The 26415-nt window shown below is 44.7% G+C and overlaps 1 protein-coding gene across 1 annotated transcript in view; it reads left to right on the top strand.

Annotated features, from left to right (window-relative positions):
* Positions 1–24018, top strand: part of LOC133380983 (sperm acrosome membrane-associated protein 4-like) — a 37573-nt gene extending 13555 nt beyond the window's left edge. Inside the window, exons 2-3 of the mRNA XM_061619293.1 lie at positions 19600–19713; positions 21331–24018. Coding sequence (XP_061475277.1) covers positions 19600–19713; positions 21331–21542 — 326 coding nt within the window. The 3' untranslated portion in view covers positions 21543–24018. The remainder of the gene's footprint in view (positions 1–19599; positions 19714–21330) is intronic.
* The last annotated feature ends 2397 nt before the right edge of the window (positions 24019–26415 follow it).

Raw genomic sequence — 26415 nt, 5'->3', positions numbered from 1 at the left:
AGTGCAAGAACACTCTCCCCTCCTGAGGCTTCCGGCAACTGGTTTTCAGAAGCATGCTGCCTCTGACTAAGGTGGCACAGCACAGCCATCGTGGCTAGTAGCCATTGATAGCCCTGTCCTCCATGAATTTGTCTAATCTTCTTTTAAAGCCATCCAAGCTGGTGGCTATTACTGCATCTTGTGGGAGCAAATTCCATAGTTTAACTATGCGCTGAGTAAAGAAGTACTTCCTTTTGTCTGTCCTGAATCTTCCAACATTCAGCTTCTTTGAATGTCCACGAGTTCTAGTATTATGAGAGAGGGAGAAGAACTTTTCTCTATCCACTTTCTCAATGCCATGCATAATTTTATACACTTCTATCATGTCTCCTCTGACCCGCCTTTTCTCTAAACTAAAAAGCCCCAAATGCTGCAACCTTTCCTCATAAGGGAGTCGCTCCATCCCCTTGATCATTCTGGTTGCCCTCTTCTGAACCTTTTCCAACTCTATAATATCCTTTTTGAGATGAGGCGACCAGAACTGTACACAGTATTCCAAATGCGGCCGCACCATAGATTTATACAACGGCATTATGATATCGGCTGTTTTATTTTCAATACCTTTCCTAATTATCCTTAGCATGGGATTTGCCTTTTTCACAGCTGCCGCACACTGGGTCGACATTTTCATCGTGCTGTCCACTACAACCCCGAGGTCTCTCTCCTGGTCGGTCACCGCCAGTTCAGACCCCATGAGCGTATATGTGAAATTAAGATTTTTTGCTCCAATATGCATAATTTTACACTTGTTTATATTGAATTGCATTTGCCATTTTTCTGCCCATTCACTCAGTTTGCAGAGGTCTTTTTGGAGCTCTTCGCAATCCCTTTTTGTTTTAACAACCCTGAACAATTTAGTGTCATCAGCAAACTTGGCCACTTCACTGCTCACTCCTAATTCTAGGTCATTAATGAACAAGTTGAAAAGTACAGGTCCCAATACTGATCCTTGAGGGACTCTGTGATGTTCCTATATTAATGTATATATGGTAAGTGTTGTTGTTTTAGAAGATACATGGTAATTGGAGTGAAAGAGGAGGGGGAGTGAATGGGCAGTAGAATGTGAGATGATTGGCTGAGTGTTTAAAATGGCTGAATGTATAAAAGGAAGAGTGAGAGTGGAATCGGGGGGGGGGAGAAGAGAACTGAGTGGGTTGCTTGGTGGGGTTTAGAGAGTTGTTTGCCAGGAGGGAGGTGGAGTTCGGATTAGTATTGAGTAAAACCATATGCTTATGTGCCTTAAGAAGAAATCTTGTTAATCTTGTTAGCTTTGTTATCTGTAATAAATACTTAATTTGGTTTACCAAAGGCCTGATCCTTGGCTGGGGTTTCACAGACCAGAAGGGAGGGTAAGGTAATGACCAAGGCTGAAGGGGAACTGTAACAAATGGTGGCAGCGGTGAAGAGAATAACAATACCAGTATTCAGAGTCTCTGGGAATACTAGTATTGGGACGTTACTGGTGGTTGCCTAGCAGGGGGATCTGTTGAGATCTGTGCTAGAGCGGGGAGAGAAACCATAAGAGAGAGCGGTCCGGACTGGTGGAGTCCCTGGTGGTGCCTAGAGACAGGCAGTAACCACGAGCAGGTAGGAACCTGACAGGGAGAGCCAGGGAAGGACGCCTCACACGTGGTGTCAGTAGCAGTGGGATACAAACAACAGAGAATCCAGATACAGTGGTGTGGCATACAGAAATAACAAAACAAGATTTCTTGTGAGAGTGACTGGCAAAGAGTGTGTGGCAAAGAGTGAGTGAACTCAAACACCATGGCTGAATATATAAAAATGAAAAGAGAGGAGCTGGTGGAGAAGTGCATAACATTCAATTTACCTCACGAGGGTAAAGGGGTAGATGAATTGAGGGTAGCACTTATAGGATTTGCAACTGCCCAGCAAAAACAACCTGTCAGAGAAGAGACCCCAGAAGGATATTTAAGCAATCCCGCTTATATAGAGTACTTGAGAGAGAAGTTAAGATGGGAGGCTGAGGAAAAAGACAAGCAGAGGGAGTTGGAAGCTGAGAGATTGAGGAGGGAGGCTGATGAGAAAGAAAAGCAGCGGGTCTTTGAGGCTGAGGAAAAAGATGAACAGTGAGAGTTGGAAGCTGAGAGATTGAGGATGGAAGCTGAGAAGTTGAAGATGGAAACTGAGAGAATGAGAATGGGGTTTGAGGAGAGGGAGAAGCAACGAGCAGTGGATGCCGAATTACAAGTAGAAAAGTTAAAATTTGAAAGAGAGAAGTTTCATTCTGATGAAACAAGAAAGGACAGAGATGGAGCAAAAATAAAAATTACTCCAAAGGACTTTGCTGTCTATGAGCCTGGTCAAGATCCTCAAATTTACCTCAGCACCTTTGAAAAAGCAGCTCAGTTGTGGGGACTACCTGAAGATAAATACATGCAGTATTTATCAAATCTGATTAAAGGGGAATTGGCTGAGGTATACAAATATTTCCCCTCAGACAGGCCCGTCACCTATGCTGAATTCAAAGAAGCAGTGTTTAAAAGATTCAGACTGGGGCCTGATTATTTTAGAAAGCTTTTCAGAAATTGCCAGATACAGACAGGGAGGTCTTTTGTGGAACTGGGAGCAAAGTTGATGGATATATTTGGAAAGTGGATGAGTAGTGCCAAAGCTCAGTCAGTGGAAGAGGTGAAAAGCCTCATGATACTGGATCAATTATACCATCAGTTACCACCAGAAATAAGGCTCCTGGTCAAAGACCGTTCCCCTACATCTGTGCAGGAGGCCGCAGAGATGGCAGATCACTTCGCCTCCAATAGAACTGGCTGGGTAGGGAAAACATCAAGAGAGTTTAAACCCAGACCATATAGTGCTGGCAGAAGGGATGTGGTACCACAGCGAGTGAGTCCTCCATTAAAATCTGAAGGGCACAGGACACCCCAGAGTGGATCTGTGTACCCTAAAAGTGAGGAGAAATTATGCTACAAATGTGGTAGACCGGGGCACCTACGTTTTCAATGTGAGGTTGCCAACCCCATTAGTAATCCTGCTCAGACAAGGACAGTGAAAACAGAGCCCAAGGCTTTAGAAACAGCGAAAAAGGTTCAGTTCTGTCAGATAAACTGGACAGAAGTAACAGACCTTGATTCAAGTCTGAGAGAGGAAGTGAGTGTACAAGGGGCAAATTATTGGGCATTGCTTGATACTGGTGCCGCTCAGACATTACTGAGGCCAGATTTAATAAAATCTGAGGTAATATTACCTCAGGAAACTGTGACTATCCAAGGAGTGAGAGGTCAACCAGAAAGTTTGCCTGTGGCCCTGGTGGATATGACTTGGAGAGGCCGAGAGGGCCGATATAAAGTAGGCATTAATGCCCAGCAACAAGAACCAGTAATACTGGGAAGGGATGTAATGGGCACCCAAGGAAAGATCTATGTAGTGACCAGACAGCAAATTGGCAGAGAAAAAGAAGCCATATTAAGGGGGGCTGAAACAAACAGGGTGGAATCTGTTAACCATCCTCAGGTCACCATAGCAACCACTAGCAGGCCTGCTGAAGGAGACAAACTGTATCAAGTGGTCTCTGGGGAAGAAGCAGATCAATTCAGGGAAGAGCTGCATAAAGATATAAGTTTGAAGCAGATAAAGGAACAAGCCCTGACCCCACAGATTCCTTTCACTGACAAACTGAGGAATCAAGTTGTGTGTGAGAATGGGATTTTATATAGACTGTGGATGCCTGCTGAGAGAAAGGATGAATGTGAACCAGTGAAGCAATTGATAGTACCTAGCAAATGCAGAACCAGATTGCTAGAGGTAGCCCACGATGTCCCATGTGCAGGACATCTGGGAATAAAAAAGACCAAGAGGAGATTGGCTGCACATTATTATTGGCCAAATATCTCCAAGGATGTAAAACAACATTGTCTATCTTGTGGAATATGCCAAAAGGTGGGAAAGAGTGGAGTAAAGACCAAGGCACCCTTAAAGCCCCTTCCTATAATTGGACAACCCTTTTATAGAGTGGGAATAGATTTGGTGGGCCCTTTTTCCAAACCCACAAGGCATGGCAAGAAATATCTAGTGGTGGTGGTGGATTTTGCCACCAGGTACCCAGACGCAGAAGTACTGAGATCTGTAGAAGCCCCTGTAGTGGCAGAGGCTTTATTAAAAATCTTTATGAGGCTGGGTTTCCCTCATGAAGTGCTGACAGATCAAGGCAGTGTATTCATGGGAGAAGTGATGCACTGTATGTGGAAATGTTGTGGTCTAAAACATCTAAAGACCACTACTTACCATCCCGCCACTAATGGGCTAACTGAGAGATTCAATGGAGTTTTGAAGGGCATGATAAGAAGCTATGTTCAAGATCACCCACAAGACTGGGATGAACGTTTGGGATGCTTCTTATTTGCATACAGAGAAGTCCCTCAGGAGTCAACAGGCTTCTCACCCTTTGAACTAATGTTTACTAGAAAAGTGAGGGGACCTTTGGAACTGCTAGAAAATTCATGGGAAGGAACTCTGGGAGAGTACAAAACTTCTGTAGTAGATTTTGTATTGGAATTCCGCAATAAATTAACATCAATGATGGAAGTAGTGAAACAGAATTTGAGTCATGCACAGGAGAAGCAAAGTTACTGGTATGACAGAACAGCCAGAGAACGTATGATGTGGGAGATATGGTTATGGCGTTCATACCCAGGAAACATGACAAATTACAGGCTAACTGGGAAGGACCATATACCATCAGAGAAAGGCTTGACACAGTGACATATGTAATCACCACAGACCAATTAAACAAAAGCAAAGTGGTTCATGTAAATATGTTAAAGCCTTACCATACCAGGGATGCACAGGTGTTGCAAGTTACCTTATTCCCTGAGGGAAGTGGGCCTGAACTTCCAGATTTGGTACAGGAAAGCAAAGACAAAGGAGGGGTAGATCAAGTGGAATGGTCAGAGGAGGTAGAGGAGGAAGTAAAAGAAGAGATTCTGAGAGTTTTGAAAACCTATAGGAATCTCTTTAGCAAGAAACCTGGCCGAACCAGTATAGTTATACATTCCATTGATACTGGAGATCATGCCCCAATCAGATCTGTTCCGTACCGTGTGAATGGGAAAGTTTTGAATGAGATCAAAAAGGAGGTGGAAGATATGCTGGAATTAGGAGTGATCAGGGAATCCATCAGTCCCTGGGCCTCAAGTATTGTCCTGGTTCCGAAAAAAGATGGAACGACCAGGTTTTGCATTGATTATCAGCTAATCAATAAAATTACTGTCCCAGATGCGTATCCTATGCCTAGGGTAGACGCAATGTTAGAGTTATTGGGGGCAGCAACCATTATCTCTACACTAGATCTCTGTAAAGGATTTTGGCAAATGGAACTAGACGAGCAATCCAGAGCCAAAACTGCCTTCAGTACACCAGATGGGTTATATGAGTTTGTGACCTTACCCATGGGACTAAGGAACTCACCAAGTTCATTTCAGAGGCTAATCAATACTGTGTTGCGAGGCATGTCAGATTTTGCAGTGGCCTATATCCATTTTTAGCAAGTCGGTGCCTGAGCATGTCCAACACCTGACAACAGTATTGGAGGCCTTAAGAAAAGCAGGCCTCACAATAAAAGCTAAGAAATGCCAGTTTGGACTAAAGGAAGTAATCTATTTAGGACATAAGGTGGGGAGTGGGAAAATCACCCCCTTATGGAGCAAGGTGGAGGCAATACAAGCGTGGCCGATCCCCTTAACCAAAAAACAAGTAAGGGCATTTCTGGGTGTGGCTGGATTTTATAGGAAGTTTGTGAGAAATTTTGGGGAAATAGCAACCCCCTTGCATGAATTAACAAAGAAGAAGTGTTCTGAGCGTGTGGTATGGACTGATGAATGTCAGAAGGCTTTTGATCTACTGAAGCAAGCCTTGTGCCAAGGACCCATATTAATAGCACCAGACTATGAGAAACCATTCATCGTGGCTACAGATGCGTCGGACCTGGCGCTGGGAGTCGTCTTGCTACAGGAGAGAGAAGGCACCAGACATCCAGTGGCGTACCTGAGTCGCAAGCTGACGCCGAGGGAGAAAAACTATTTGTCGGTCCAGAAGGAGTGCCTAGCGGTCGTGTGGGGACTGAACAAGTTGTGCCCATACGTGTGGGGACGAAGATTCACAGTGACTACAGATCATTGGGCCTTGTTATGGTTGCAGACTCTGAAAAACCATAACACTATGCTGCAGAGGTGGTCCTGGGCCCTACAGGACTATCAAGTGGACTTCCAGTTCATAAAAGGCAAGGACAATGTACTGGCCGATGGACTTTCCAGGCAAGTGGCTGGGACTGCAGTGACGTGACCAGACAGAGGAACAAAGAAAGACATTTTCCCCATAGAGACTTTTATTTGTTAACGCGACGTATAAATCCTGGAACAGGAATAATACTCTGCTGTTGTTTAAGGGGGGGGAAATGTGATGTTCCTATATTAATGTATATATGGTAAGTGTTGTTGTTTTAGAAGATACATGGTAAGTGGAGTGAAAGAGGAGGGGGAGTGAATGGGCAGTAGAATGCGAGATGATTGGCTGAGTGTTTAAAATGGCTGAATGTATAAAAGGAAGAGTGAGAGTGGAATCGGGGGGGGGAGAAGAGAACTGAGTGGGTTGCTTGGTGGGGTTTAGAGAGTTGTTTGCCAGGAGGGAGGTGGAGTTCGGATTAGTATTGAGTAAAACCATATGCTTATGTGCCTTAAGAAGAAATCTTGTTAATCTTGTTAGCTTTGTTATCTGTAATAAATACTTAATTTGGTTTACCAAAGGCCTGATCCTTGGCTGGGGTTTCACAGACCAGAAGGGAGGGTAAGGTAATGACCAAGGCTGAAGGGGAACTGTAACAAATGGTGGCAGCGGTGAAGAGAATAACAATACCAGTATTCAGAGTCTCTGGGAATACTAGTATTGGGATGTTACTGGTGGTTGCCTAGCAGGGGGATCTGTTGAGATCTGTGCTAGAGCAGGGAGAGAAACCATAAGAGAGAGCGGTCCAGACTGGTGGAGTCCCTGGTGGTGCCTAGAGACAGGCAGTAACCACGAGCAGGTAGGAACCTGACAGGGAGAGCCAGGGAAGGACGCATCACAGACTCCACTTTCTACAGCCCTCCATTGGGAGAACTGTCCGTTTATTCCTACACTCTGCTTTCTGCTTCTTAACCAATTTCTTATCCACAAGAGGACCTCTCCTCTTATTCCATGACTGCTAAGCTTCCTCAGAAGCCTTTGGTGAGGTACCTTGTCAAACGCTTTTTGAAAGTCTAAGTACACTATGTCCACTGGATCACCTCTATCTATATGCTTGTTGACACTCTCAAAGAATTCTAATAGGTTACTGAGACAGGACTTTCCCTTGCAGAAGCCATGCTGGCTCTGCTTCAGCAAGGCTTGTTCTTCTATGTGCTTAGTTAATCTAGCTTTAATAATACTTTCTACCAGTTTTCCAGGGACAGAAGTTAAGCTAACTGGCCTGTAATTTCCGGGATCCCCTCTGGATCCCTTTTTGAAGATTGGCGTTACATTTGCCACTTTCCAGTCCTCAGGCACGGAGGAGGACCCAAGGGACAAGTTACATATTTTAGTTAGCAGATCAGCAATTTCACATTTGAGTTCTTTGAGAACTCTCGGGTGGATGCCATCCGGGCCCGGTGATTTGACAGTTTTTATATTGTCCATTGAGCTTAGAACTTCCTCTCTCGTTATCACTATTTGTCTCAGTTCCTCAGAATCCCTTCCTGCAAATGTTAGTTCAGGTTCAGGGATCTGCCCTATATCTTCCACTGTGAAGACAGTTGCAAAGAATTCATTTAGCTTCTCTGCAATTTCCTTATCGTTCTTTAGTACACCTTTGACTCCCTTATCATCCAAGGGTCCAATTGTCTCCCTAGATGGTCTCCTGCTTTGAATGTATTTATAGAATGTTTTGTTGTTGGTTTTTATGTTCTTAGCAATGTGCTCCTCAAATTCTTTTTTAGCATCCCTTATTGTCTTCTTGCATTTCTTTTGCCAGAGTTTGTGTTCTTTTTTATTTTCTTCATTTGGACAAGACTTCCATTTTTTGAAGGAAGACTTTTTGCCTCTAAGAGCTTCCTTGACTTTGCTCGTTAACCATGCTGGCATCTTCTTGGCCCTGGCGGTACCTTTTCTGATCTGCGGTATGCACTCCACTTGAGCTTCTAATATAGTGTTTTTAAACAACTTCCAAGCATTTTCGAGTGATGTGACCCTCTGGACTTTGTTTTTCAGCTTTCTTTTTACCAATCCCCTCACTTTTGTGAAGTTTCCTCTTTTGAAGTCAAATGTGACCGTGTTGGATTTTCTTGGCAATTGGCCAGTTACATGTATGTTTAATTTAATAGCACTGTGGTCACTGCTCCCAATCGGTTCAACAACACTTACATCTTGCACCAGGTCCCGGTCCCCACTGAGGATTAAGTCCAGGGTTGCCGTCCCTCTGGTCGGTTCTAGGGAATAGTCATTTAGAATATCTAGAAACTTTGCTTCTTTGTCATGACTGGAACACATATGCGGCCAGTCTATGTCCGGGTAGTTGAAGTCACCCATTACTACCACATTTCCTAGTTTGGATGCTTCCTCAATTTCATATCTCATCTCAAGGTCTCCCTGAGCATTCTGATCAGGGGGACGATAGATCGTTCCCAGTATTAAGTCCCTCCTGGGGCATGGTATCACCACCCACAACAATTCTGTGGAGGAGTCTGCCTCTTTTGGGGTTTCAAGCTTGCTGGATTCGATGCCTTCTTTCACGTATAGAGCGACTCCGCCACCAATACGTCCTTCCCTGTCCTTCCGATATAGTTTATATCCAGGGATAACCGTATCCCACTGGTTTTCTCCATTCCACCAGGTCTCCGTTATGCTCACTATATCAATGCTGTCCTCTAAGACCAAGCACTCCAGTTCTCCCATCTTGGTTCGCAGGCTCCTAGCATTAGCGTACAGGCACTTGTAAGCAGTGTCTCTCTTCAAGTGTCTTTGGCACTTGTGGTTAGGCCTGTGGTAATTTTGCTCTTCTGAATTTATATCCTGTGCCCCTGCTCTCACAATGCCTACTTCTAGGCCTACCCCTTTTAAAATTTCATCATTTCTTTGGTTTTTATCCCGGGGGGAGGTTTATTCCGAACCGGACCTTTCTCAGCTCCTGTCGGGTTTCCCCCCTCAGGGGGAATGTATGTATGTTTGCCTGTGTGTTGTGCATACATTCAAGAGTGTGTGATATGTGGCCCTCAGAAGGTTTGACAAGGGGGTATGCAGCCCTCAGGCCAAAAACAAAAAGGTTAGCCACCCCTGAAACAGAGGCTGCCTTCAAATAGAGGACTCTAAACTAGGTCCACATGGTTACCCTTAAGAAACTGGGACATGAGAGGTGGAGGCAGAGCAATGCCAGCTTCAGGGTTCCTTTGGGGAGGGGGCATTGGACTCCTTCCCAGACTAAAACCACCTTTTCCTCACGGCCGCCCATTTGCATGTCCTCTCTGCTTTTGGACCTAGTCCTGACAACAGAAGTAGCTAACATGGTACAGCCCAGCCAACATGGCCAATGGCCAGGGGTGATGGGAATTTGTAGTCCAGCAACATCTGGAAGGCGCTGCATTGCCCTTTCTCTGCCTCAGAACAATTCAGAGGGAGGCAGCAATTAGCTGAGCAGAGGATGCTCCTCCTGCCATTGCTCACAGAGCCGGTCCCAAAGGGTAGCCAGGTCGGGCCCTGGCTGAGGGCCCCTGGAGTCACAGAGGCCCCTGAAGGGCCTCGCAATAGGATGGGGAAGGAGTAGCACTCCTTTTCTGTGATCCGTGGCAGAGTAGCTGCCACGGATCGCAGAGAGGGAGCTTCTTCCGCCCGCCTGTCTCTCCTATCTTTTGAGGCTGCGCGGGCTGTGTGCGCAGGACTGCCATTAACCAAGATGGTGGCTGAGGTTTCCCTAAGGGGCTGAAGCCTCCGGTGCCATCTTGATTGATGGCAGCGATGCATGCACGTAGCAGTCTGTGCAGCCGCAAACAACAGGAGAGATGTAGCCAGTGAACGGGCGGGCAGAAGAAGCTCCCTCCCTGCAAGAGACAGGTAAGCATGTGTGTGTGCATGCGCGCATGCTGGGGCCCAGGGCAAGCTGGTGCCCAAGGGCTCCAACATGTCTGGAGCTGGCCCTGGCTGCTCACTTGCTTAAATGGGACAGATGTGCTGGCGGCAACAGAGAGAGAAGCAGAGAATGGGGCCTGCAGGAGTTGGCAGTGGATCCTCTGCTATAGTGCAGGGCAGGGATGAGGAGCCTGTGGCCCTGCAGATGTTGTTGGACTCCTGCTCCCATTAGCCCCAACCAGCATAGCCAATGGTCAGGGATGATGGGAGTAGTAGTCCAACAATAACTGCAGGGTTTCAGCCTCTCCATCCTTGGTATAGGCCGTGGCCCAACAATGTCAAGCCCTGACTTTGGCCCGGGGGGGGGTGTACGGGGGAATCTTTAACAATGGCTACTTCCCCACTTGAAATCCCCCAACCCCAGTTGCTTTCCCCTCTGGGAGGTTTCAAATGCATGTTTGCCCTCACTTAGGAAGCTGCCTTATACAGGGGCTGCATACGCACTAGGGATGGGATCCATTGGCCAGTGCCAGTTCAAAAACAATCCGTCGGCCTAACTGGCTGGTATCAATTAAAGTTTGTTCTTTGTCTGCTAGCTGCTGCTTTTACCAATCCGTTCCTCCCTTCCCAGAACAAATATTGATGTTAATGTTGATATTTTTAAAGGAAATGTTGATAAGTTAAAGGAAATATCAATCAACTGAAGGAAATATCAATTAAAATATCAATATTATCAATATTTTACACATGGATTTTTTTTAAAAAAATCAATTTCCAAAAATAGCAATGATAGCGAATAAGCAAATTAACAGAAAATTCAGTACCAAATCCAAATTGGGCGGAATTCTAGCACATCTTACACTTTTAAAGCACATTCAAGGTATATTTTTCCCCAAAAGAATCCTGGGAACTATAGTTTATCCCTCACAGAGGTACAATTCACAGCACACTCAACAAGCCAGAGTTCCCAGGATTCTTGGGGGGGGAGGGATGTGCTTTGAATGTGATTCAAGATTCAAACCATTGGTCCATCTTGCTCAGCACAGTCGTCACTGACCGGCAGTAACGCTCCAGAGTTTCAGACAGGAGTCTCTCCCAGTCCTATTTGTAGATGCTAAGGACTGAGCCCAGGGCCTTCTACTCCTGAGCCTTCCCTCAATATTCAAAGCAGAAAACACTACACCACACACGCTTGTGTGCCCCATACTGCCCCCTTTCAAAATTTCAAACAGGGACTAGCGGTTTCCTTGTTGGCATATAATGTATTGCTTCGGATTGGCCCAGAGAGGACCCATATGAACATGGTGCTTGTATCTACTGCCAATGCCAGGCTCAGCCATGAGAAGAAAGCAGCTTCTGAACATGGTGGTGGTGGCAGGGTGCTTTTTCAAACCACAGTTTGGCTTCAGAGTGTGTGGGGATCTGGGGGCCAGACTCGCAGGTCACAGATAAATGCTTCCAGGTAAAGTTCGAGCTCCGTACTTCACTTTTGTTTTGAAGGCAACACCTATCTCTAGCCTAACCAAACAGAGTCTTTGTCATCAGCAATCATCTGATACACATAAAAATCCTGATCTGCTGAATGGAAGAAAAAGTCCACCATCCAATCACATTTCCCCTTCAGCCTGACTCAGGAAAGAGTTACATTCACACAGGAATGCTAGCTCCCCGCTAACGTTACCAATTTCAAGGACATACACAAACAGGGCAAGCTGTTCCAGCTAGCAAGACACACACATTTTCTGGGGCCCTGGGAAAGGTTCTGTTTTCCACGAAGGACTGTGGTTTGGAGCAGAGTTGTTTTTTCCAGACTGGGCATCTGTTTCATGCCTAAATGCGAGGAGAAAAAAATGTTTGCTTCTTGCAGCACACAGCTCACCACAGGCGTTTGTCATCCCTGTGACATCCATGTGTGCTTAGGATTGTGGTGTCCTATTTGTGTGTGCCTTTTCATGTGCACTCTACTGAAGGGGGGAGAGTTGTTTGCTTATTTAAAAGAGCAGGGCCTTTTTTAGCTATGAAGAAAATGCAGATGGAAGTGGATATGAAGATTGGATATAACGGGGTGGGGAGTGATGAATTAGAGGGTGCAAGAAATAGGGTTGATTCTGATCCATCTCTTGTGAATGGGTCCATCTGGTGAGTCTGTGTTTGAATCTTTTGTGTCTGTAGGGTGTTTTTTTTTAATGCCTACATTTGATGGTGAATGCAGCTTGACTTCCTGACAGAGTTAATAGTTAGAAAATCTAACAATGTGGTTCCTTCCATTGTTCCATGTGCTTAACAAGGAACCTAGTCCAGTATTCTGTTCTCACTGTGGCCAGCTACATGCCTGCAGGAAGCATACTTCAAGGAGATCAAGGTGGCATACATAGTTCTCCCACTCATTTCATCCTCATAACAACCCTGTGAGGTAGGTTAGGCTGGGAGACAGTGACTGACTGCCCCAATGTCACCTGGTAAGATTTATGGCTGAGTGGGGATTTGAACCCTGGTCTCCCAACTTCTAGCTCAGCACTCTGACCACTACACCATAGGGGCTCTCAAACAAACAAGCCTGCCTGGTCTTTCTATGTATAACATCTTCCTCCCTCCATGCTACTTCCAGTTCCTCTCAATATTCCAGTTCATGTCCTTTTGACAAGCCATCCCTTCTAGCACTCCCAGGATACCGATATGGCTTGATATCTGTATTTTTGATACCTCCATTTGATGCCTCAGTGTTATACAAGTCCCACTGATTGCAACAGCATTTCTTTTTCAAGGAAATGGATTTGAATCAGGCTTAGAAACACTGCATTTTTTAAAATTATCATTAAATGTACAGTACAAAGCTCCTATTTAGATAAATTCTGGGGAGCAACAGCAGGGGGCAGGAGAAGATCTTGGCTTTTCCTGATTGTGGGCTTCCCAGAGGCATCTGGTTAGCCACTACGGGAAGCCGGATGCTGGATTATTTATTTATTTTCTTTTAAATATTTCTATCCCATCCTTCTACCCTACAGTAGGGCATTCAGAGTGGCTCACGATGACATCATACACAGTAAATAAAAACACCCCCCAAAATTAAAATACATAAAAATACAGTTAACAATTCAAAGGAGTGATGTTGAAAGGGCACTAAAGAGGTAAAACTAAAGGGGGGGGGAAATAAAATCAGTTTCAGGCTATACCTTTAGTCCCTTCCAAAGGCTCTGTGGATCAAGATGGTGCTTCTTCAGACACTTCTGAAAACCATCAGGGAGGGAGCAGAGTGGGTTGCTTAGGTGGACCTTTGGTTTGATCCAGTAAGGCTCTTCTTATGTCCTCGAATGGGACCTTTCCTTTATGTCAGGGATGGGGGGGGGGACTGAATGCTGGATTTTTCTGGATTACATGCTGACTGGGGCTGATGGGAGTTGGGAGTCCAGTGACATCTGGAGGGCCACAGGTTCCCCACGCCTGCTTCCTACAGACTGATTGCCTGCTCTTCTGTATGTTATAGCACTGTGCCTCAGCAACAGAGTTTGAAGGAAAGTCTCTACTGAAAAGCATGTTGGCAAATGGAAGTGGCTCAGAGAAGCAATTGACAAACCCCAATGCAGTTCTGCCTCCATTCCGGCAGTCTGCCTACCCTGCAGTCCCTCCTCTTCCACAGACTAAATCCTGTTTTTCTCTAGTCCTCTTGTCCTGTGCCCACAGAATTGTTACCAAGTCAGAAAATAAATCCTTGCAGGCAAAAAAAAAGAAGAAGTGTTGGAACGTAACAATCTGTCTGGAAGCAATTTTTCATGGCTTGCAATTAAGCCACAACTCCAAAGTCAGAGAAGCCCAGGCGGCTGAAACAATTACTTTTAAAGGTTTTGCATTTACCTTCCTCTTAAGTGCGTCACTTTCTAATTTCATTGGCATCGATAATGGAATTAAAAGATGTAAGTTTTCAAATGTCACTGTAAAATGGAGGGACAGCATTCAATGGCTGAGCGTATTGCAGAGAAATGCTTGTTTTCTTTAAGGGGGAAGGGGCCATGAATCACTAACAGAGACTTCTTTCTTAATACCCTAAATAGATTAGAGTTTCCAGGATTCTTTGGGGAGATGCCATGACAGTTAAACTAACATAAGACTGATGAAGGTTGATGGAAGCCTGCCCCTAAATGGCCTGATCCAGCAGGGCTCGTATGTATGTAGCTCCATGTTGTTTACACTGACTGGCAGCAGCAATCCAGGGTTTCATACAGAAATCTTTTCCAGTGCTAAGAATATAAGAGCCCTGATGGGTCAGCATCCTGTTCTCATGGTGGCCAACCAGATGCTTATGGGAAGCTGCAAGTAGGACAGGAGTGCAATAACCATCTCCCTAGTTCAGATGTGGGGAGCCTATGACCCTTCAGATGTTGTTGAACTACAACTCCCATCATCCCTGGCCATTGGCTATGCTTGCTAGGGTGATGGGAGTTGTAGTTCGGCAGCATCTAGAGGGACAAAGGTTCCCCACGCCTGCCTTAGATGACCCAAAGATCTGATTTAGAGTGACAAATATTTAGGGACAGACCTATGTAAATATACATCAGTCAACTGTGATTCCCAGGAACTGGTTTTCAGAGGCATGTTGCCTCTGACAGTGAAGGTAGCCCTAGGTAGGTAGTTTTACCTGGAGATGCCAGGAATTGAGCCTGGGCCCAGGGCTAGATTTAAGTACAAGCTAAACAAGCTACAGCTTAGGGCCTCACATTATGAGGGGCCTCGCGTTAGAAAGAAAGGGGGGGAGTTTACAACATTACCACCGGGAAACCATAAACATCATACAAAAACCAAAGAAAATGTGCAAAGAATAATTACTTATTGTGATTTACATATAATTTATATATTATAACCTTATATTATTCAATTGTGTTATGTGTTTGACAAACTCCTACATAAAAGGGAACACATATAACTTGCATTTTTAATACCTATATTACATGACTATCAAATTCCATTTAATTGTACAGCCCATATTTTGCATTTAAAAATCTGTCCCTGCCTGGGACCTTTTGTATGGAAAATATGGACTCTATTAGCTCTGCTAGGCAAAATATGGATAGTTACACAGGCCCTTGCACTAGTGCAGTGGGTCCCAACCTTTATGAGTACGGGACCCCCTTTATAAGCTTGAAACCTTTTGTGACCCCCTCCCCCCAGGGAGGCGGGCTGGCTGCCAGGAAGAAAGGGGAAAGCAGCCTTTCCTTGCAGCCTTGCTTCTTTTTGCTTCACAAAAAAAGCCATCTCCTCTCATTCCGAGTAAGGGAGTCATCAGCAGCAGCAGTGCAAGGAGATGGGAGTCAGTGATAGTATTCCCCTCTTCTTCCTGGTAGCTCCACCCTCAGCCTCCTTTGGCATCTGCCATGTGTTCTATAGGCAGATGCCTGCCCTTGGTGTGCCTGAAAGACACTCTGGCACTTCAGCAAAAATCCTCCCCTCTTGTTTGGGGCAAGGGGGAGGTGTCATCTGCAGCCGCAGTGGGAAGCAGAAAGTGTCCAGGGAGTGAAGACTAAAAAAATAATAATTCATTTCTTTACCATTCGTGGCCCCCTCTGATTACTTTGTGGCCCCCCTGGGGATCATGGCCCCCAGGTTGGGAACCACTGCACTAGTGCATCTTTACGTATTTACTGATGGGGTGGGACCTGGATGAGTCTGGATTTGTGGGATTCCATTTTAATTGGCCCCAATTTGGAGACTGCCTGGAGGCTGCAGGCTCAGAAAACAGACCCAATAAGCCTTGGTATGTCCACTGCTCTTCCCAGGAGGAATGTATAGGTTGGCAGGACCTGGGCGTAGCTCTTCCCTAGTTCTGATACTCTGGTGTTTGTGGAATTATTTCAGAGCCAGTGGACTCTTGAGTGAGTCATGTTGCCTTTTTTGTAGTATTTTGGTATTGTGAGGAAAGTTAGAAGATTCCAGTGGGAGTGATGAAATTGGACAGATTGGCGGGGATGGGGAGGTGTTTGTATTTCCTTAGAGAGTTGCCCCCAAATTTACTTCAAAGGAAATCTGAGGCAAATTTGGAGAGCCCTTCTGAGACAAAGCTTTTGTAGGAATTTCAAGGGGAGTGAAAATGCTTTTGGCAAGATCAGCATGTTATCTCTAAACACTATCCTCTTCATGTCAGCAAGACCAAAGACCCGCTTTCGCCACCCTGGTATCCTCCAGCTGTTTTGGACTACAACTCCCATCAGCCCCAGCCAGCAGCTGGAGGCCACTGGGTTGGCAAAGGCTGCCAAACATTGTCAGGAACTTGGATCCCTGCTGAAACACAAAGGGCATTCTCAATATTGGAATTCCGCTGGCTTTTGAATGAAGACACACCTGTTTAAGCAAGCATTCATCTGATTGTTTTAATTGTCATGCTTTTTAACTGGCTTGTTTTATTATATTTTTAACTGGGGAAAAATGGGCTGCCTTCAAGTAGATTTTGACTTGCGGCAACCCTATGAATATGGTTTTCATGGTAAGCTGTATTCAGAGGGGGTTTACCATTGCCTTCCTCTGAGGCTGAGAGACAACGACTGGCCCAAGGTCACCCAGTGAGCTTCATGGCTGTGTGGGGATTCAAACCCTGGTCTCCCAGATCGTAGTCCAACACCTTAACCACTACACCACACTGGATGTCTATTTTTAAAAAAATTAAGGATGTTTTAATGTTCTGATGGAATTGTTAATGTGTATTTAATATAGATTATATAATTTATTTTATAGTTATAAACTACTTAGAAGCCATACAACGATGGGACCAATTACCTAGAGAGGTAGTGGGCTCTCCGACATTGGAGGCATCTGTCGGGAATGCTTTGATGTGGATTTCTGCGTTGAGCAGGGGGTTGGACTTGATAGCCTTGTAGGCCCCTTCCAATTCTACTATTCTATGATTCTAGCACATAAGCAGTATATGAATGAATTAGTAATATTAATATTAATTAATAATAATAATACTGTTGCACTCATTTTTACATACTTATAATTTTTATATATGCAATTGTTTTACCTATTTTTATATAGGTAGGTGTTTTATATATGATATTATATTGTAAATAGCTTCAGGTTGCCTCATAGGAAATGATTTATAATAGGAAATGATTTATAAATGAGATGATGATGATGATGTTCTGCTTGTGGGCTTCCCATAGGCATCTAGTTGGCCACTGTGGGAAACAACATACTGGACTGGACGGGCCTTTGGCCTGATCTGATCCAGCAGGACTCTTTGTAATTCTTACAAGGTCAAGGCTAGCTGAAGTTCAGGGCCAAACTAGATGTGCCAAAGCATGCATGACTGTATTTTCATATTTTAAATAGGTATTTAATAGGATCTGTAGTGGCCATGATCTGGATCAGGACTGTAGCACAGTCCCCTCAAACTGTTTTCTAACCCAAAACAAAACACCCTGAACTTGCTATTTGTCAGGGAGGAAAAACAAATGGGGGCAATTTTGCTGCCTGATGCAAAGCAGCAAATCCCTGTCCTCCTTCAAGTCAAGTATCCAAAGATGGTCAAGTTATATTGCACTTCAGGAAGGAAATCCCACAAGATTGTCTCTCCCACCCACTGGTAAAAATACAACAATAAGAAATTAACTATCTAACAATTTGTTGCCATTTCAAAACATGCAAAATCATCTGCCTGAGGTGGCCAACTCACTCTAACAGTAGAGCTGGCCATGAATGGGGGTGGTTTTCATCTGGAAGAAACAGTAGGGAGTGAGGAGAGCACTAGTGCCACAAGGGTGGGCTGGATCCAGTGGTTTTTAAGTTCAAAAAGACAGAAAAGCAATCATACATTTTCCGTCTTCTTTAATTTTAAACAATGTTTGTTTTTATATATGGAAATGTTTCTATATGTAGAAGTGTATTTAATTGTTTTTATTGATGTTTCTGCTGTGAAATCTCTTTGAGTATTATTATTATTATTGCTGCATGTATATTCTGAGAAGCTCAAGGTGATGTACATAGTTTTCTCCTTCTCCATGTTATTCTCACAACAACCCTGTGGGGTAGGTTAGGCTAAGAGACAGTGACTGACCCAAGGCCAAAGCTTCATAGCCAAGTGGGGATTTGAACCCCGGTCTCCCAGTTCTTAGCCAACAGTCTAACCATTACATCAGTACCAATTCATAAATGGACTCAAATTAAAATAAAATTTAGAAAGACAACTTCCAAAAGGTCTGTAGCCCGAACAGACCACAGAAGATCTGCCAGGAAGTTATCTCGCACCACTGCAAACGGAGCCACAACAGAGCCTTTTGCAAGGATACATTGGCATTAGATTTTTAGGAATTTATCTATTTATATGACAATAAAGAGCAAGGGTTGGGGAACCATGTTCATCCTGAGGGCTGTGTTCCCTTGTGGTTAAACATTGGGGGGGCACACATGCTAGCAGTGGAGGGAGGGTAGAATATATAGAATGAAGGAGGCAAATGCAAAAAAATTGGTGGGGTTACTCACACATTCTGTCATAAATCCACACCCAAACTAGGGATGGGATCCTTTGGCTGGTGCTGCTTCAAAAGCATTCTGTCAACCTAACAGGCAGTACTGTATCAATTCTTGTTCTTTGTCCGTTATCCATTGTCGTTACCGGTCCTATTTTTTCTCCCCAAAATATCAATATTTTGAAAGGAATTATTGATATTTTGAAAGGAAAGTGGCTTTGTGTCCTCCTCCTTTTCCACTATTATAGGCTTGGCTTGCTTCCTCCCTGCTTGGAGCTTGGATTATTCAAGTGGAGGGAGGGTGGCAGAGAGAGCCAGAGAGCTGTACTGTTGTGCTGTGAGTAAAATAAATAAAAGAACAATATATTTGAGGGAATACTCAAGGGGGGGAAATCCGGTGTCAGGGTAAAGCCGCTGAAGTTTGGAGTAAACAGGATTGTTCTGCAAAGATGGACAATATACAGAACACTGAAAAACCCAGTGCTAAATCCGAATTCAGCTGAAATCTCACACATCCCTAACCCACACACATAATATACTGCTAGAATAAGTTTCCACCTCTCTCCACCCTATAATTACAGTACTCACAGTCAGGCCTTCTCAAAGGACCAGAGAGATCCGGGCTGCTTCCAGCTTTCAAGGCCCTTAACCATAATTAAAATAAAAAGTGATGACACATAAAAAGAAAAGGCACGCACACAAAAGGAGAAACATAATTTGTTTTTGTTTTTAAATTTAACAAATGCTTTCCTAGCTGAGGGAGTGTATCACATTTTGGTCTGATGCACCTAAAAACCAGTTGCGAAACTTACCAAATGACAAAAAAAATTAACAAGGGTCTAAATGTGAGAGCCCTTTTGAGATTGAGTCAAATGGCTCTCCTGTCCCCTTCCCCCTCTGATTAGCTCTGCACTAAGAACTGTGTCCTCCCAGCTGATCTGTGGAATTCTTAGTCAATTGCATGGCTCACCTTTAAAAAAAATCTTTTTCTGTGCTCTAGGATCTGCTCTGCAGTGTTTGAAATGTTCGTTCACTGTTTTTGACATCCCCTGCCACACCACCACCACCACCTGTGAAGCTGGGCAGGTCTGTGCTACCATCCGGGGAACAGCAGGTAAGAAGGCTGCTTCATTTTCTCCCCACCCCATAATCCCACCTTTTCCCTGCTTTTGTTGTCTGTTCCGCTATTTTCCCTCATGAGCTGTTCCTGGCATAAATTCTTTCCTCCCTGAGAAAGCATTTGAGCTGGTCCCCATACAAGAATCTCACATATGGAAGAAATTACATTGGAATTTACAGTCCACGTTCATAAGCCTGGCAACACTTCCATTTTGTTAAAACTGTTCAGCCATCTTATATCTGGTTGCTTCAGATCAGTTAGCACCGATTGTGTGGGAAAGAGCCATCCACTAGATTCTAGTATCCTGGGTAGGGATGTGACAAAAATTATTTCTCTGAAACTTTAACAAGTTTCAGGTGAGGATTTTTCCTGTTATTTTGGAGCTGTATACAAGCAGGCCTAGCACCAGCGGACAGCCAGGGTGGGCATGGGCCTGAAGGCCCCTGCGGCCCAGAAGGGCCCCTCCTTAGGCTGGGCCTGGGAGGGTGGCGTTCCCATCACCCAATCTGCAGCAGCATCAGGTCACAGGGTGTGATTTATGGCCAGGCGGATCACAGAGCTGGGGTAGGCTTAAATAGGCCCGGCAGCTCCACCTGCTGTATGGCTGCATCAGTGTGCTAGCATGTGCATGTCTACCACCACCTAGAATGGTGGCAGTAATGGTAGGCGTGTGCTCACTAGTGCGCTGACGTGGTGGCACAGAAGGTGGACCTGCTGGGCCTATTTAAGCCTGCCAAGGCTGCTTCAGTGGTGGTGGTGGGAGCATTACAACAACCCAGGCCCGCAGCTGTCTGGTGCCCAAGGGCATAGTCTGGTGCTGGCCCTGTTTACACAACACCAGTCCTATGAGCTACTGTTTGTTTCGTACGGTTTTGGTTTTTTCATGTTCTTTATATCCAGGCCATGCTGGCCAGAGCTGATGGGAGTTGTAGTCCAAAACATCTGGAAGGCACCAATTTGGGGAAGGCTCGTCTCCACTATCTGACCTCATGGAAAGCAGTGCTGGCCACTTTCAACTCTCGTGAAGATTATTGCCTAGTCTTTTTCAGACAAAAACCTTCACTGAACAAAAACATTCACTGAACACATGAAGAGGCCCACGTGCCAAAATGTTAGCTTATGGCAGCCTTCCCCAACCTGGTTCAACATCCCATTCCCAGGGGACCCACTCACAGTCCAAACCTTGACAAACTGGTTAATCTTAATTATGATTAGTTGAAACAAGCCACCTTCAAATCGTTGTTTATGAAGCTGGCTTATTTCAACTAATCATAGTTATGATTAGCCACAGTTTAGGGTTCAGATGACACGCTAATCTACGTTTTCTCTAAAGCAGAAGCTCCCGACCTCTTCCTTGTGGCTCTGCCAGAGGAAGATGGGGGAGGGACATGTGAGCTGCGGGGGGAGAGGCTCAGCTTGTTTTTGTAATACTAAACCATAATTTAATATTGCATGCAAGTGCCACCAGTATGTGTACTTGGGGTATGTCAGTTACCGCTTCCCTTTTCTAGAAGAAATATTAATGATGGTGCATAGAGAAGCTTCCAAAGCATGCCTTTTAATAAAATGTACTTTTTCATGTGTTTTTTTGTTTTTTGTTGCTCCCTGTAGCTGGCCGCAAGCTTATCATGAAGAGGAACTGTGTTGATCAGAACAAATGCAACAGAAACGACTCTGACACCTATTTAGGCATTAACTACATCACCACTTACAATTGCTGCGAAGGCGACTTCTGCAACTCTGCTGCCACAGTGCCCGCTTCCCACCTGTCCCTGCCAATAGCTCTGGCTATGATGGGTGTTTGGCTCATTCGCCTTCTCTAAATCTTCTCTACAGGAAGAAGAAATAAAAATTTCTACAGGATAGTATGAAAGAAAGAAAGAAAGAAAGAAAGAAAGAAAGAAAGAAAGAAAGAAAGAAAGAAAGAAATCATACCAAACACTGTCTCAAGTAGATCTCCCACTTCTGTCTTTTTCTTTAGCTTTATACTTAAAAAGGCACTTATTGATGATCAAGGACAGCATTTATCTCCTTATCTCTGCCTTCTTAAATCATAGAAACCAAGTCTGAGTAGAAAAAGGGGTAGGAAGGGAGAGGGTAGGAATGTGCTTGGAGAACAAAGACTTCCTAGCCTTTTCTTTCATATTGACCTTTTATCCATTACTTTGTTGTTTGAGCATGTTATTGTATGTTTTGCCACACATCTGCACCTGACGTGGTAGAATTCTCCTTGCTAGTTGACATAAAGCTACAGAGAGGAGTTACAGACCATTTTACCACAGATTGTGCCCCACATCAGTGCCTGATGAAATAAAATTGTAATAACTGTGGCTTCCCACAAAGAATCTTGGAAACTGTAGTTTGTGAAGAGGACTGAGAGTTGTAGTTCTGTGAAGGGGGTCTCCTAACATAACGACTCTCAGCATCCTGCACAAGGATTCCCAGGATATTTTGGGGGAAGCCATGACTATTAAAGTGGTAAAAAGATGCTTTAAATGTATGGTGCAGATGTGGCTTCACTTTGCATGAGGCCTGGCTAGGCCACAGGCTGAACTCCTACTGCTTGTATTTTAGACCGGGGCCCACTACAATGTGGGCTTGGGCCTGGCTTTATCCTTCATCTTTCCTTCTCATCTTCTTTGTATTTTCTGTCATTCTTTGGGTCTTTCTTATTATGTTGCCTTCCTTTTTCACTCATTTTTGCTCAGGGCCTTTCTTTTTGACATATGTACCGCCTTCTCAAGCTTTTGTTGTCAGCCTTATCAACCAGTTACACTTCATTCTGCTTTGTCCCGTTCCTTTTCTTATTCTTCCTTTCTTTTGTTAAATAGATTTTTTTCTAAGCTCTTTCACTGTATATCCACCTGCAGCAAAAGGGAGGTTATGCCTCCCTCCCAAATGGCTGCAGTCTCTTTTTTACATGACTCACCCAAAATACGGCAAACCACTCCTTTCCTTCAACATGGCTGTGGGATTTGTCACATTTTTTACTCTTCCCTGCTTTCTCCTGATGACAGACACATGTCAATGAGGGAGACTAGTCAAACGGAAGAGATCTCCAGAGTACAGTTAATCCCCCTTTCTTCCCCAAAGTGTACTTTTATGACATTGGCAGCATCCAAGTGTCCATATACAGAAATGAGGTGTATATAGACCAGAGAATTGACAAAACTCTTATGCAGCAAGTTATTCATGCTGCCAGTACATTGATGAACATATGCTGACCGCTCCACAAGTTGTCTGCCCCAAGGCCAACCACCTAGGGACAGATCCATTTTTCATACTGCACATCTGGCCACTCTGCAAACATCTGGCTGCACATTTCCAGCTGTCTTCACTGAAGACATCTGGAGGGAGAACTTGGCTTAGCTCCACGTTCACACTTACTCCACAAGCATCTGCAGGCAGATCTGTTTGCAGCCATGTTCTTGACAGTTCAGAGCCATACTCTGTCACAGTGGCAGCTGGTCGTTCCATGTCAGTGGGGCAGTGGAATCCACTGCAGGTTTAAGTCTGAACTTCAAAGGAGCTATCCAGCTGCCACTGCTGTATAGCTGACATCTGTCTCCAGATTTTGGTAGGCCCTAGCATTTCAAGTATGATTTTCCTGTCCTATTTCCTTCATATCTTTTGCATGTGGGATTGCTGAAATCATCTGGAAAAAAGAACATTAATATGGACCCTTGGTCTGATCCAGCAATGTTCTTCTCCTGCCTTTTGCTCCTCAAAAAAATGCAATTTTGTCCACAGAATGTACATTTCATGCTAGCCATGTAATCAAAGACTTGGAGACAGAAGTTCACAATGATTGCAAGGCACTGAATTAGATAGGGAAAGAGGTTTAGATTCCACACACAAATCCAAACACCTTAATTGTTTGAAGAAGTTCTTTAGTTCCTCCCAAAATTCGTGTTTAGCTATCATTAAGGCATCTTAAATCACATCTTTCTACTCACTGGCAGGAAGAGCCTAAATTATTATCCAGAAATAAATGGTTCTTTTAGAGGAGGGGGATTTGATTACTAGAGTCTCAATTTCTGCTTTGAGGTGTGGGGAGAGAAACTGGATCTCAAAGGCAAATGTGTCCCCACCTCAAAGAGCTGAACACTCAGGTTTTAACATTCAAATATTTTGAAACGTTCATTGCAAAACTGGGGTTTCGAAGGTGAAGATTTCCACATGAAAAACTAAAAATGTTACAATTCAGAGGAGATCATTTCTTTTACCCCCCCCTTCCTTGAATTCATTGTGGCTTTAAATAGCACCTTTTATTGTATCAAAATAAACTATTCTTCCATATATTTGGGTTTCGGGCCTTTTTCTCACTCTAGCATTGCCTTATTTTGTAACCCACTTAAAAATATTGAGGTGCCATTTCCCATCAAATGGGCCAAGGCTGACCTCTGCTTCTGTGCCTGCATAATGTGAGTTGTTGCTTGTGACAGCATTCCCATTTTTTTGTCTGGAGGAAGCTGTTTGGGTTGCCTTAAGTTTACAGAATGGCAGGGTACTGTTTAACCGAGGCAAATGCAAGAAGGCTTGACAACAAGGATGGTGATGGCCCCTTTACTCTAGATGTTGCTAGACTACAACTCCCATCACCAGGGCCGGCTCCAGGCATGCGGGGGCCCTTGGGCATCAGCTTGCACTGGCCCCCTGGTGGGTGGGTGGGTGTGCGTGCATGCGCATACATGGCCCCCCACGGCCCCCCTACCTGTCTAGTCTTTATCATTGCCCTTAATGAAGATGGCGGCTGTGGTTTCCCTAAGGGGAATGAAGCCTCCACCACCATCTTTGTTGATGGCACACGTGCGTGCTATGCGTGCACATCTTTGCCATCAACTAAGATGGCGTCAGCGGCTTCAGTACCTTAGGGAAGCTGCGGCCGCCATCTTCATTAAGGGCAATGCTAAAAAGCCAGCTGACAGGTAAGTGGGGGGTGTGGGGGGTGCGGATCACGAAAGGGGAGCAGAGGGCCCCTCAGGGGCTCCTGTAGCTCTGGGGCCCTCAGGCCAGTGCCCAACCTGGCCACCCTTTATAACCGGCCCTGCCCATCACCCTTGTCTGTTAGCCATGCTGCAGGAAGGAAGGGTTGAAGGAAGTTGTTGGGGTGTCCAACAGTGGCGGCTGGTGGCTCCATGTCAATGGGGCAGTGGAATCTGTGATGTTCCTGCTTATAGTGTAAATATGGTAAGTGCTGTTTATATAGAAGACATATGGTAAGTGGAGTGAAAGAGGAGGGGGGAGTACATGAGCAGTAGAATGCTGGATGATTGGCTGAGCGTTTGAATGGCTGGGAGTATAAATGGAAGAATGACAGTTGAATCTGGGTGGATGTTGGGAGTGTGGAGAAAGAGGTGTTTGAGGGTGGATGTTAAGGTGGAGGTGGTGTAGTTGAGAGGGAGTTGGAGTTCTGATTAATAATAAGTACAAAACAGGAATGGATGAAACCATACGCTTGTGAAACATTCTACAAGGAACCTTGTTATTTCTGATATTTAATAAATACTTATTTGGTTTACCAAAGGCCTGATCCTTGGCTGGGGAACATACAGACCAGAAGGGAGAGCAAGGTAATTACCAAGGCTGAACAGAAACAGTATCTAATGGTGGCAGCGGTGAAGGGAGGAATAATAACAATTCAAGTATCCAGAGCAACCCAGAGTTGTATGCGTTATCTATAAAGATACAAGGGGGTTGGGAACAGCATAAGCACGCAGTCACAGAAGTAACCAGCTAGAGAGAGACTCAGGCAAAGTCTCTGGGAGTATTGGTTATAGGACGTGACTGGTGGTGCTGCCTAGCAGGGGGATCTAGTGAGATCTGTGCTAGAGCGGAGTGAGAAACCATATAAAGGACGGTCCGGACTGGTGGTATCCCTGGTGGTGCCTAGTGAAAGGCAGTAGCCACAAGCAAGTGGGAACCTGACAGGGAGAACCAGGGAAGGACATCACAGAATCCACTCCAGGTTTTAGTCCTTCAACACCTTGGATGGCTCCTTGAAAGTTCAGACTAAAACCCTGAGCTTCTTTTATTTCTAATACCATATTACAGTTTGAATGCTGTATCATTTATTTCTACGCAAGAAATAAAAAAGCAATAAAAACACAATTAAAAATTGTAGAGCAGCAGGTACAGCACATTACATGTGCTACAAGAGGCAGGAAAATCATTAAGTGGTCCGCCAAGAGCCTCAGCAATTTTCAAGTGGTCGGGGGGGGGGGGAGTTGGGAATCACAGTTATAGAGGGCTGTGTTATAACACCTAGGAGTCATCTCAGAGTGCAACTAGGCATAAAGTTGGGAAATTTATCAATGCATTTCCTACCTATTTTAATATGTTTGATAGCAGTTGCTCATGGGGGTTATGCAATATGAGAGCTAGGGTGGAGACACCTTTACTGTTGTGCCAGTTCCAGTGCATCTCCACCTCTTTTCTGAAAAAAGGGGCACACAATGCTAGTCAAACTCCACCCCTTTTTACTCTAAAACCTGGCTGGATCAGCTTGAGTGAGTCTTTTTAATTCAGCTTCAGGCAGATTTTGTAACTGGTTGGTAGATCAACCTATTGCCACTCCAGGTGTGGCCAATAGAAATGCTTTGCTGTAGGCTCAGGCAGAGACAGTGATTGGCCCAACACTTTGCTGTGGGGGTCCTGAAAGATCTGAAGTCAGCTGTGGGGAAGGGAGGTGCGGGC

Source organism: Rhineura floridana, chromosome 3 (genome assembly GCF_030035675.1).
Source record: "Rhineura floridana isolate rRhiFlo1 chromosome 3, rRhiFlo1.hap2, whole genome shotgun sequence".
Classification (NCBI taxonomy): domain Eukaryota; kingdom Metazoa; phylum Chordata; class Lepidosauria; order Squamata; family Rhineuridae; genus Rhineura; species Rhineura floridana.
Note: the sequence above shows the minus strand (reverse complement) of the source record. Positions and strands in the feature narration are given on the sequence as shown.